We start from the raw sequence: 13,570 nt of genomic DNA, 5'->3' as shown, positions 1-13,570 counted from the left end.
GAAGAAGAGAAAGAAAAGCAAATAAATATTTCTTCTCTGAAATGAATTAAATCGTTGAAGGAATTACTGAATCAAATTATACTTTTTCTCATCTAACCAGTATTGCTAAGGATCAATTTAAATGAAGGAACTGGTATATTCAATAAAATAAAAATATGAGCATTTTGCGGATAATGTGTCCCAACGTTGGTTTGTTGACACAGAGGATTGTTCTTTACAGCTAAAGGATATTTTGCCAGAACTGAGAATCTCTAAACCACAGAGGTATATATATATGAAGATGTGGACTGAAAGATTAAGCAATTTCTTAAGTATGTTCAGATTTATTAGAGTTTAGAGCTAAAAAGTACAAAGATATATTTATGTGATTTGGTACTTCTCTGTTAGAGGCCATTTTAACCTTTCTCAGTCATAGAGATCCCAGCCCACACCCGCATCTCCCGACTTTGCCCTCCAAAACAAAAAAAAATCCCGAAGGTGGAAAAAAAACCCAGGATTATTTGAAGCAGGGTTAGTAAAAATTAAACTAATTTTAACTGATTGCTTTAATGTGTTAATACAACAAGCCAGTGAGAGAACTAAAAAAAAAATCTCAATTTGAATTGGGAAACGAAGACACATGTTTATATTTCATTTTTGTATCTTTTAACACCTTCTCAGCAAAGAGAATTCCTCTCAGAGATTCTCAGATTGGAGGTGTTGTCCAGTAGTGACTGAAGTCTCGGGGGATGGAGGTGAGGGTGGGGGGACTCGAGGGAAAGGGGGCTGAAGCACCTCAGAAGGGCAGGGTTAACCAAGAGGAAACCGCTCCCTTCAACAATACTATTCATGCTACCCACCCCCTTCCATTTTCAATCTCTCTTCTTCCTTTCTTTTCTTATTTTCCTCCTTTCTCCAGCCCCTGTTTTAACCTTCCTTCCATTTCTTGGTTGTCTCTGCCAGAAGCATAACATAACTATGGAAATAACACAGGCTTTACTATTAGGCAGGCTTGGGTTCAAATTCCATTCCAGGCCTAGTGGTACATCTAGTGGTACATCCTTGGACAAGCTAAATTCTGAGATGCTGTTTCCCAGTTAGTTGACACTGGGTTGTTAAGGATTTAAGGAACTATCATCCATATTAACACTCAATGAACCTTACTTTCCTTCCTGCCTGCCCCTCACTTACACTCTGCTCATCTTCTTTTCTCTTCATCTGTTAAACTTCAACATTAATTCAGTTAACTCCAGTCTGTAAAATTCCATTCCTATCTTTCTTCTCTTCTTTTTCAATCTCTATTTTCTTTCTCCTTTCCATATTCATCACTATTCGTATACGTTCAATCTTTTCAAGAGTTCCCCAGCCTCTACCATGTCCTATTTATCCTAAACTATATCTGACCTGGGTTTCTGTGTAAGTGGCTCATCTCCCTTCCTAGTGTATCACAGGAAACAGACAAATTTAGAGGCATATCACTGGGTAAAAGAGGTTGAGAAACATGAAAAGTGATGCAAAGATATATTGATTTATTGACTAAAACCAAAGAGGCATCAGGTGTTTCTCAACCGTGTCAAAGTTCACCTAATTCAAACTTGGGTGAGTTGGTAACAATGAGGCAAAGAAGAAAAAACACTGAAAACTGTAGGTTTAAGAAACAAATCATTAAAATTTAAACTATAACTTATGTAAACTTGGACTTAGCACAGATACTAAGTGCATTTTTTAAATGACATGCATTTGGCATTTTGCAGTTTGTTGGTTGTTTTTTTTTTTTTTTTTTTTTTTTGCGGTATGCAGGTCTCTCACTGTTGTGGCCTCTCCCGTTGCGGAGCACAGGCTCCGGACGCGCAGGCTCACCGGCCATGGCTCACGGGCCTAGCTGCTCCGCGGCATGTGGGATCTTCCCGGACCGGGGCACGAACCCATGTCCCCTGCATCGGCAGGCGGACTCACAACCACTGAGCCACCAGGAAAGCCCTGCAGTTTGTTTTACAAGTGCAGTTTTTAAGGTGATATCTCTTCAAAATTTTATGTTTTAAAGTCTGTGTTGAGTACTATTACCCACCTATAGAAGGCTTACATCTTTCAAGACACTGCTTGTCTTCAAGGCTGCACGCTGTTGAAATCACTTTGGCTCCTCTATGGTGTGCTAACTGAATAGCTATTGTTCCAAGTGCCTGTGTGGAAACAAATACACGATGGTGTTATAGATATAGGGCAGAGGCCGTATCTAATTCATTTTATAGGTCGTTTAATAAACTGTAATAGTTTAGTGCTACCTCAGTATATTTTAAAATGTTGTCTGATAGAAAAAGAAAAAAATACAGATAAGTTTAGAAGTGGAAACATTTGACACACTCTTCCTCAAGAGGGGTGGTGGAAAAGCTATGTGTGCCACAGGCTCTCAGCCAGTCTGACTGCAAGCAGCACACAATTTCAAGGGCAGAGGCCGAATTCAGAACACGGCCTTGGAATGAGATAAATGGGCCATTAAGGGCCTTGCCAGCATAATGTACTAAGCTAATTATATAATATCAATACATATGCAAGTCCAGCAACCTCAACTTCAAAAGTTCCATCCTTTTGCTGACCTGTGGAGTAAGTTCAGGGAAACACTACTATCCTGATGTAGGACATAAGGATGAAGCCAATGCTGAAGGCAGTTATGCCTTTTTTTCAATGAAAAGCAGGGGAAAAAGCATTTTCATCAACAGCCAGTTAGAAAATAAAACTATAAAATCACCCCAAGTTTTGTGACATTTTTCGATTATATTTTATGTAATCTCTTTTAGTATCTTGAACTATATTTTGAAGATGTATGTAATATGTTTAAATTAGCACAGTTTTGAGCTTGTGTGATCTATCTATAAATGTAACACCTTAATCACATAAGTGTAAAGTATGAGGGATATGATACAAAATTGGCAGGGAGTCCTGGGGTCTGGCTTCAAAGACTATGAGCTATTTCAGGCTTTGTGTAACAGACATGAATAAAAGTGGCTTGTCTGCTTTTTTAAAGTACTAGCAGATTCAAAGTAAAAAGAAACTAAACACAGTAATGCTAACTTTTATCTCCTTGATAAAAGCTGCTTATTTTAGAAAATGGGAGTTTGGTAAATGTATCAGTGAATAAGCTAACAGGCAACAAATTATATTAGCAAACGGATGGCCCATTTCTCAGTTCCCTAAGTTTATTTGTATTTTGGTCTGTTTCTTAACAAAACCATTAGCACCTACACTTGCTCCGTCCATTATCAGCACTGACTTTCCAGGAGAGAGATGAGAAAGATAATGCAGAGCTGTATAGGCTCGTACTCCATCCCGAATGGTTCCAGCAGCTTCTGTCCACGTAACTTTTTCTGGTTTGTGAACTATCACAAAGAAAAAGAGGAAACAATCTGTTAGCAAGTCCCATTAGATCTGCTTCCTGGATCTGTTTCCCTCCATCTCTGCTCCCACCATGGCCCTGGTCCAAGCCTACTTCTAGTATCTCTCACCACATTACAGTTTCTCTGCTTCCATTCTTACCCATGCATACTCCACTTTCAGCATAGGAATGTGTGTGTGTGTGTGTGTGTGTGTATTTTTTAAAAGTTTTATTGTTAAAGTAAAATGTATGCAGAAAAGTACACGAAATAAAGTACAGCTGGATGAATAAATATGAAGTAACCACCATCCTGGTTGAGAGAGAGGACACAGCCCTCACGCCAACAGCCTCGCCTCTCCGGCCAGAGACGTTTTTTTTTTGTTTGTTTTTTTGTCTTGTTTTGTTTTTTTGCGGTACGCGGGCCTCTCACTGTTGTGGCCTCTCCCGTTGCGGAGCACAGGCTCTGGACGCGCAGGCTCAGCGGCCACGGCTCACGGGCCTAGCTGCTCCGCGGCATGTGGGATCTTCCCGGACCAGGGCACGAACCCGTGTCCCCTGCATCGGCAGGCGGCTTCTCAACCACTGCGCCACCAGGGAAGCCCCAGAGACGTTTTTTAAAAAATTGAGATATAATTGACATCAGAGGTCACCACCATTCTAATGTATTTTCTTATTCACCTTCATAGTTTAATAACTCAAGTATCCATTCCTAAACAATATAATTTTGTTTTGCCTGTTTCTGAAATTTATCTAAATGCAATTGTACCATACACATTTTTTCTTTTTTGCTGAACATCGTTTTTTAAGACGCATCCTTTCTTGTTACATGTGGCTATAGTATAGTGCTTCCATTTTTTTTTTGTTGTTTTTTCGGTATGTGGGCTTCTCACTGTTGTGGCCTCTCCCGTTGCAGAGCACAGGCTCCGGACGCGCAGGCTCAGCGGCCATGGCTCACGGGCCCAGCCGCTCCACGGCATGTGGGATCTTCCTGGACCGGGGCACGAACCCATGTCCCCTGCATTGGCGGGCGGACTCTCAACCACTGCGCCACCAGGGAAGCCCAGTGCTTCCATTTTTGATGTCTTATGGCAACATCAAATTTCATAGAATGGATTGGTTATCCACTCTCCAGTCAAGGAACATTTGTGTTTTTTTCCCATTTTTGGTAGTTAAGCGTTCTTAACTAAGAATGCTCTTGTATAAAAGTTACTCTTACACTGGTACACAGGTTTTCTCCAGGATATTTACTGAGGAATGGAAATCCCAGCTCCAGGATATATTACCTTCGACTTTATATTTCCAAAGTGGCTGTATGAATTTACTCTCCCACAGCTGCTGTTGTGAACATCCTTGTCAACCCTGGTATTATATATTTTTGCCCATCATATGGATGTGTAATGGTTTCTTACATGTGATCTTATTGATAATTTGCTTTCCCCTGACTACTAATGAAGTTGAGTACCTTTCCGTGTTTGTTGGCCATATGGAATTCCCTTTGTGAAGTGACTGTTCAAGTGTTCTATCAATTTTTCTATTGTTGACTTTTTCTTATTGATTTGTAAAAATTCTTAATATATTCTAGATGAGTCATTTGCTTGTTTATGTGTTATAATTATTTTCAACTTTATGGCTTCTCTTTTCAATCTCTTTAGTGGTGTTTTTGAAAAACAAGTGTCAGAATGATCTTTTAAAAACATAAATGACATCCTAACACTTCTGTGTTTATAATTAATCAATGGCTTTCTATTGCACTTGGAACAAAATGCAAACTCCTAATATACTGTAATTTAAGCCATATTAGCTTTATGTTTTCTGACCATTAAGCTGCTCTTTAATATGTTTATTTAATTTTTGTTTTTATGTTGTACACTGAATGTGATTTTTTTCACAGTATAGGCAATACTTTCTCATTTTACCTACAATCAAGTTTATAACACTTTCCGTAGTCTTTACCAGGACTATTTTTCCTCTTAAGTCAACAGATTCAGATGGGTTAGCATGGCCAGTCAGCATTGAATTTACCAACTAATTAGTGCCATCTAGTGGGGAAGCAAAGCATCCAAGCACATGATGAAAATGTTCAGACAGACAAGCAAGGCATTAAAAGAGTACAACAGGGGATATCTCACACAGTACTTTATTCCTTACCAAACTCAAGATAGCTATTTTCCCACTTTTACTGATTATGAAATGGGGTTCAGGGTAATTAATCTGTCTGAGGCCACAAGTTTCAAAGTCTGACTTTAAAGCCCATCTACTCTAACAGTGCATGTTCAATCTATGTAAAATTTATTTATATGGAATTTTTTGGGAACATCTTTCATCATAAGAATTGGGACTACCTATACTTTCATTAGGAAATAAAAAATTCAGTGCTTAAAAAATGCTAACAGTAATAAAACTACATTTAAGATTGCAGAGGCTTTAAAATTACATGGTTGGACATGGTTTAACGTTGAGATCCTTGCTTTTGTGTTAGGTGGTACACAAGTGTTTATTATGTCATAAAAACTAAGAAAATAAAAAGAAGAGAGCCATGTATGGATCAATAATAACAGTATGTCAGAGCCCAAGAATTACAATTTCAATTCTTTCTACCTCAGGTCCAAAGGAATAATGCTGAAAATGTGTGCCAATTTTTTAAAAATTTAACTTTTATTTTATATTGGAGTATAGTTCACTCACAACATCGTGCTTGTTTCAGGTGTACAGCAAAGTGATCCAGTTATACATATAGCCATTCCTTTTCATATTCTTTTCCCATATAGGTCACCAAAGAATACTGAGTAGAGTTCCTTGTGCTATACAGTAGGTCTCCGTTGATCATCTACTTTGTATGTATCAATAGTAGTGTGTATATGTTAATCCGAAACTCCCAGTTTATCTCCCCCCCAAATTTCCTCTTTGGTAACCAGAAGTTTGTTTTCTAAGCCTGTGAGTCTGTTTCTGTTTTGTAAATAAGCTCATTTGTATCAGTTTTTTAGATTCCACATATAAGTCACATCATATGATATTTGTCTTTCTCTGTCTGACTGACTTCACTTAGTATGATTATCTCTACGTCCATCCATGTTGCTGCAAATGGCATTATTTCCTTCTTTTTTATGGCTGAGTAATATTCCACTGTGTATATGTATCACACCTTCTTTATCCATTCCTCTGTCAATGGACATTTAGGTTGCTTCCATGTCTTGGCTATTGTAAATAGTGCTTCAATGAACATTGGGGTGCATGTATCTTTTTGAATTATGGTTTTCTCCAGATTATGCCCAGGAGTGGGATTGCTAGATCATATGGTATTTCTATTTTTAGTTTTTAAGGAACCTCCATATTGTTCTCCATACTGGTTGTACCAATTTACATTCCCACCAACAGTGTAGGAGGATTCCCTTTTCTCCACACCCTCTACAGCATTTATTATTTGTAGACTTTCTGATGATGGCCATTCTGACCGGTGTGAGGTGATACCTCATTGTAGTTTTGATTTGCAGTTCTCTAATAGTTAGCCATGTTGAACATATTTTCATGTGTTTTTTGGCTATCTGTATGTCTTCTTTGGAGAAATGTCTATTTAGATCTTCTGCCCATTTTTTGATTGGGTTGTTTTTTTGACATTGAGCTGCATGAGCTGTTTGTATGAAAAATAAAATCAGAATGGCTTGAGAACTGAAAGCACAAAAGATCTGGAAGAATTACTCAACTTTTTACCTTTGTCCTCAATATTTTGAAACAAGATTAATAAGACATCTTTTGGGAGTTGTTTGGAGCCTGGTTCTTTGGTTTGGTAAAAGAACTGACTTACTAGAAGGTGACTGAGTTGTGAGCTTTTATTTTATAAAATCATCAAATAATTAACAGGAACTAAAATAGAGTCATGAACTAAATTATTCCAGGAACTAAATTATAATTATAACAGGAACTAAATTATTTCTCCCTGCAAATCTTCAGGGGACATACTGAAATTATTTTCTCTTTCATAGAATGTTAGAGCTACAGCAGAGATTAGAGGTTATCTAGTTTGGCATGCTTGTTTAAAGACAAAGTAAAATGTGCCCGGGTCTTGCCTAAAGGTCACACAGTTAGCGGTCATTCTTCTTTTTTTTAATTTGAAGTATAGTTGATTTACAATGTTTCAGGTGTTAGTGGTCATTCTTAAAGTACTTCTTTTAAAGAAACATTTTGTTGTGTTTCCCTTCTCAAGGAATATCTATCAATAGAATTGCTTTCTCTGTATATGTTGGTGGATTTTGGGACTATAATCCTCCTGATTTGTAGGAAAATAAAAGGTCACTTGTGTGGTTCTCTTGTCTTAGATTAAGCTTTATAGCTAGAAAATTTTGATGTTCCAGTTTGCTGTTCTTCTTCTGGTCCATCTTATAATCCTCCAGTGTTCAGCAATGCTTAAGGAAATGCACCTTTTTTATTCTTGGTTTGTTTTTTCAACAGTTAACTTTCTGTAGCAATTTAATTTAGTTTACTTTATCAAAACTCAAGCCTAGGAATCCAAACTAAAGGTTTTAGTTGACTCCATATTTACAAGGTTCTCAAAAGAACAGGGACAATAAGGGCCCAAGGGGGACTTCCCTGGTGGTCCAACTGGTTAAGAATCTGCCTTCCAACACAGGGGACGCAGGTTCAATCCCTGGTCGAGGAACTAAGATCCCACATGCCGCGGGGCAACTAAGCCCGAACGCCGCAACAACTGAGCCCGCATGCCACAACTAGAGAGAAGCCCACACGCCACAACTAGAGAGGAGTCTGCGCAATGCAACAAAAGATCCCACAAGCCACAACTAAGACCTGATGCAGCCAAAAATAAATAAATATCTTTAAAAAAAGGGCCCAAGGAAATTCTGGGATTAAAAATAGTAGAGCTTCCTATAAAAGAGACAGCAGCCGTCTTCAATTTTCAAACTGCATTATATCAAAATAGTCATGGATCAGAGACTTTCACTGCACGGTATTTGGAAATGAGATTTATCTTTGAAAGGAAGACACACAGTTGGCTCCATATGTAGGCTTAATATATACATAAATAAGCACAGGCCTCAGACTTCTGGAAAACTGTCTTTTAAAGTTAATTTTTAAGGGACTTACCTGGTGGCACAGTGGTTAGCAATCCGCCTGCCAATGCAGGGGACACGGATTCGAGCCCTGGTCCGGGAAGATCCCACATGCCGCAGAGCAACTAAGCCCGTACACCACAACTACTGAGCCTGCGATCTAGAGCCCGCGAGCCACAACTACTGAGCCTGCACGCCACAACTACTGAAGCCTGTGTGCCTAGAGCCCGTGTTCCGCAACAAGAGAAGCCACCGCAATGAGAAGCCTGTGCACCGAAACAAAGAGTAGCCTCCTCTCGCCCCAACTAGAGAAAGCCTGCGCGCAGCAATGAAGACCCAATGCATCCAATAAATAAATAAATAAATGAATGAATGAATGAATAAAATTTAATAAAAAATTAATTTTTTTTTTTTTTTGCGGTGCGCGGGCCTCTCACTGTTATGGCATCTCCCATTGCGGAGCACAGGCTCCGGACGCGCAGGCTCAGTGGCCATGGCTCACGGGCCCAGCCGCTCCGCGGCATGTGGGATCTTCCCGGACTGGGGCACGAACCCGTGTTCCCTGCATCGGCAGGCGGACTCTCAACCACTGCACCACCAGGGAAGCCCAAAAATTAATTTTTAATAAAACAAGATGGTATTACTTGGAAATTTTAGACATAGTAAATGTCATTAATTTAAATATAAATTACTTAACAATTTATAATTTCAAAAATGAAATGCCAAAGATTTCCTACCCTAGTTCAAGTTACTATATAGACTCAAATGTACAAATTTACTATTTTTAATAGTCCAAAATCCAAATTGGCCCATATGGTCTGATTAGTATTTGTATCATTCAAGAAAGAACTTAGGAAAAATTTTAATAAAATAGTTCAAGAACACAAAAGACTGTATAATAACCTATAGATAAGATATGAAAAACAACATGAATCCCAACATAAGGAATAGCCGACTGGCAGTACCACTGTAGTCCCATGGATCTACTCTGATCACACCCTCTTGCCTTGCCCACAAAGGTAACTTCCACATGACTTTTCATCCCTACCTGTTCCTTATATCCTTAAATAACACATGCTTAATTAAACTTTGTATGTTTTTGAACTTCATAGAAATGAAATGGTATCACACTGTTCGTATCCTTCTGGAACTTGCTTTTTTCACTCAGCACAGTTTGTGAGGTTCATCTGTCTTGATATGTTTGACTGTTATTTATTCATTTTCACTGATGAGTTAATTAGAAATATCTTGAGTTATCCATTTTCCCAGGAAGAACATTTGGCTGTTTCTCTTTTTATTCCACAATTACAAACCATGCTACTATGAACTCTTGTGCATGTGCTACTGGTACACATCACGCTTCTCTGGTGTATGAAAGTACCAGTGGAATTACTAGGTCTGAGGTGTTAATACATCATTACCTTTATTAGATCATGCTAAGTTATTTTCTAATGCATTTGTACTAATTTACACTCCCAGTGCATAAAAGGTTCTACTGCCCCACATCCTTGCCAACACTTGGGATGGTCAAACTTTATAACTGTCATTCTCATGGATGCATAATGGTATCTCTAAATGGTTTTAATTTGCTTTCCCCTGATTACTAAGGAGATGCAGCATCTTTTCACTATGGTTTCATGAAGAGTGTCTGTGTTTATACATTTATTCATTTAAATTTAAATATTTAAGAAGTAAATTACTGTAGAAAATTTTTAAATTAACATTTAAGTTACACTGAATACTGGTCAAAAGATATTATCAACAGAAACAAGAATAAGTGTTTTTGAGTCTTTCCTGACTCAGACTCTACATGTATTGTCTAGATTTTATACATTTAAAAATTTCAATAACCAAGAATAAGAAGTAAAAAATTCTGATTAGTGATATAATTTCAGAGCCAAGGAAGAAATGGCTTTTCAAACCTCTTACCATGAGCAGTGTAAGGGAAACTTAAAGGTCTAAATACTGTTTAGCTTGAAAATGAATTTTATGGATACAAAATATAAGCTAGAAGTAGTCATATGTCCACCCGATAGTTATTTCCTAGGTACACTCACAGCAGATGAAAATAAATCATACTATTACTAAAAACCACACACATCTGTGAAATAAGGCTTACATGAGTTCCAAAACACTGGACTACCACATACCCAAGTAATGTTCATGTACTCGAACAGCTTCACAAAGTCCAGGGTCTTCAGAATCCAAGGGTAAAATTCCTGAAAATTAAAACGAGAAACTTTAGGGGCACAATCCAAAAATGAATTCACTCCTAATGAGATGCCAGTAAGTATTAGTCTAAATTTTCGTCAGTGGAATTTTGAGGAAGGTTCCAGTACTAGTGTGGAGAAGGGAGAGATTTCAGAACTAAGGAAGGGAAGTAGATAGTTTATTTTCTGATACGAACACTATAATACCTGTACTACCTCTTTCCTTTTCTTCCTTTTCTCTCACCTCTGGGTGATGATAAAGACGATGGCTGATGTACAGAACAAAGTCAGAGTCCTGGGGGCATCTGTGCTCCTCATTAAACTTGTCCCTGATTCACAGCTCCCTTCCCAGAGTTTGGTTCTGTAGGATAGTGAGGTATGCTTCCAGTAAGATCCCATTTTCCCCTGAGCTAATCTGATTTTATTTTTGGTCTCTTACAAAAAGGATCTTGTTCTTTTTTTTTTTTTTTTTTTTTGCGGTACATGGGCCTCTCACTGTTGTGGCCTCTCCCATTGCGGAGCACAGGCTCCGGACGCGCAGGCTCAGCGGCCATGGCTCACGGGTCCAGCCGCTCCGCGGCATGTGGGATCTTCCCGGCCCGGGGCACGAACCCATGTCCCCTGCATCGGCAGGCGGACTCTCAACCACTGCGCCACCAGGGAAGCCCCAGGATCTTGAATAATACAATGTCGCTGACTTCTTGGGCAGATAATAAAGATAAGATAGAAATAATAAATTCTCAAAGAAAATACCCAAGTCAAAGGCAGTTGTGTTAAAAGCTGATGAAAACTTTCCTATAAATTTATTCTTAACAGCTTCAAGCATGCTGTAAAGCTATACATTTTCTAAGTCTATATGAATATTTTCCTATGAATATTTTCTACAGAGAATTGGCAATTTCAAAGACTACTACTAAATGCATACTTTATATTTGTGCGAATGTCTAGGACCCAAGTATAAATGTATATTTTTGCAAAATGGTATTAACTATGGATTAAAAAAGAAAACCAATAAATTAAATGTCTCCAGTAAATTTTTAGTTTTACGAGGGTAGTAAGGGAGCAGCTCTGTACAATTCAAGTCGGATGTGGAGAGAAGAGCTTCTATGTAGCCAAGTCAGTCAGTAGTCTTCAAGCAGATGGACTGTGACTTTTCTTTTCTCTGGAGTCTTCAGTCTAACTATAGACCGGGGTCCTGCCAGTGAAGGGCTGCACCAGGGACAGTAACAACTATGGTCATCTTTCTATCGTATCTACAAATATTGAAAAGTTTTAAATGTTCTGCTATTGTGATCAAACTCCCAATTCTCTTCATCAATGGATATTTGAGAGTAAATTCGAAAACTTGGGTAAGTACTTGTATACGAAGAAAGGTCACACTGAGCATCAGCAATTGTATAGAAAAAAGAAAAAGAAACAACAGTAAGACAGATGACTTGAAATAGGACTAGGACCTGTAACTTACCAGCTACTTCATCACCTGGTTGAAAGAATGATACCTTGCTTCCAACTAAAGAGTGGAGAAAATTAATAATCATTATTCTGAGGTTATTAAATATAACTGAACGATTAAAATAAATTTTAAAAGCCATGGATTAATAAAAAGTCACTAACTCAGAGAAAAAGTCAAGAACTTCTAGGACATTTTGATAGTCTGTAAGGACAGTAGGAAAGAACATCTCAAATCTGGATTTTCTCCAATATCTGGGCCATGTGGTTGTTGACACCGTGGAGCAGGGTATCTCTCTGTTCAGCTAAGGATGAAGGAATAAAGGAAAATAATCCACTCCACAGCTCTTATGATGATGACATTGGGTACACTGGGTTCCACCCCTCCTGAGGCTCGTCCCATCTGTCATTGTTTGAGTTGTAAAATCTCTGATGCACAGTGGGAATTCTGGTTAGAATCACATATAAACTACTTTGATTTGGGATTATGGAAATAAGTTCAGAATGGTGCCAAGAAATTTTGGGGACTATACAGAAGTGATAGTTACATTTTCTCTTTGTGTGTAGAGAAAAGTCCTATACCATCAGTCAATTCTTTAGAATATTTTTGTTCAAATAGTTACAAAAGGAAATGGGAGGAAAAAATCCAAACCTCCATGAAGGCCTACTTGTGCCCAGCATTTTACCGTGTTATCACATTTAATCTTCATGGCATACCCATTAAGTACCTATTATTACTCCTATTTAACAGACAAGGAAACTGAGGTGCAGCAGTGAAGTAAGGTAGAGCCTGACATCTGGAAGCGGCGCCTCAGGCTGGCTCTGTCTGCAAAAGGGCCCCAGATTGCTGCTTCTTTGGATCTCTTCTGTGCCATTATCCCCCAGTAATTTTGGCTTCTGTACTTTTCTTTTTCCTTCCTGCTGAGGATTCTTGTCTACCTGAAATCACCCTGATCCTTTTTTCTTGGCTTCCTTCGTACTCCTCTTAATTGTCCTTCAAACAGTGGCACTGCCAAGGGTTCCATGCTGTGTCTCCTTCATTTCAACTCTCTCCCTGGATGAACTCATCATCCTTCTATAGTTTCAAACACAACCTATAAGCTGAGAACTTTCGAATGTAACCAGAATCTTGTAAATCATTTCCTGCTTTTACCTGTTTTTAATTTCCCTGTTCCAGTCAATTATTAAGTTCTGCTGGCTTTATTATTTCTTGAATACATTCACTACGTCTGCCGCCACTGTCTAGGTTATGCACTTTGTCATTTTCTGTTTTTAATTAATTATTTATTTTTGGCTGCACTGGGTCTTCGTTGCTGCGTGCGGGCTTTCTCTAGTTGCGGCGAGCAGGGGCCACTATTCGTTGCGGTGCGCGGGCTTCTCATTGCAATGGCTTCTCTTGTTGCGGAGCACAGGCTCTAGGCGCGCGGGCTTCAGTATTTGTGGCATGTGGGCTCAGTATTTGTGGCATGCGGGCTCTAGAGCGCAGGCTCAGTAGCTGT

The 13,570-nt window shown here is 38.7% G+C and overlaps 1 protein-coding gene across 4 annotated transcripts in view; it reads right to left on the bottom strand.

Annotated features, from left to right (window-relative positions):
* CRYZL1 (crystallin zeta like 1) overlaps window positions 1-13,570 on the bottom strand; it is a 34,434-nt gene that overhangs the window by 5,975 nt on the left and 14,889 nt on the right. For all 4 annotated transcript variants that reach the window (XM_022552918.3, XM_022552915.2, XM_022552919.3 and 1 more), the window contains 4 exons: window positions 12,088-12,132; window positions 10,563-10,631; window positions 3,220-3,353; window positions 2,048-2,159 (listed from right to left, as the gene is read on the bottom strand). In XM_022552918.3, the coding sequence (XP_022408626.1) occupies window positions 2,048-2,159; window positions 3,220-3,353; window positions 10,563-10,631; window positions 12,088-12,132 (360 nt within the window). The remainder of the gene's footprint in view (window positions 1-2,047; window positions 2,160-3,219; window positions 3,354-10,562; window positions 10,632-12,087; window positions 12,133-13,570) is intronic.

Source organism: Delphinapterus leucas, chromosome 4 (assembly GCF_059928025.1).
Source record: "Delphinapterus leucas isolate spDelLeu-1000000601 "Yukka" chromosome 4, BTC_Dleu_Yukka2, whole genome shotgun sequence".
Taxonomy (NCBI): domain Eukaryota; kingdom Metazoa; phylum Chordata; class Mammalia; order Artiodactyla; family Monodontidae; genus Delphinapterus; species Delphinapterus leucas.
This window is presented reverse-complemented; position numbering and strand designations above follow the sequence as displayed.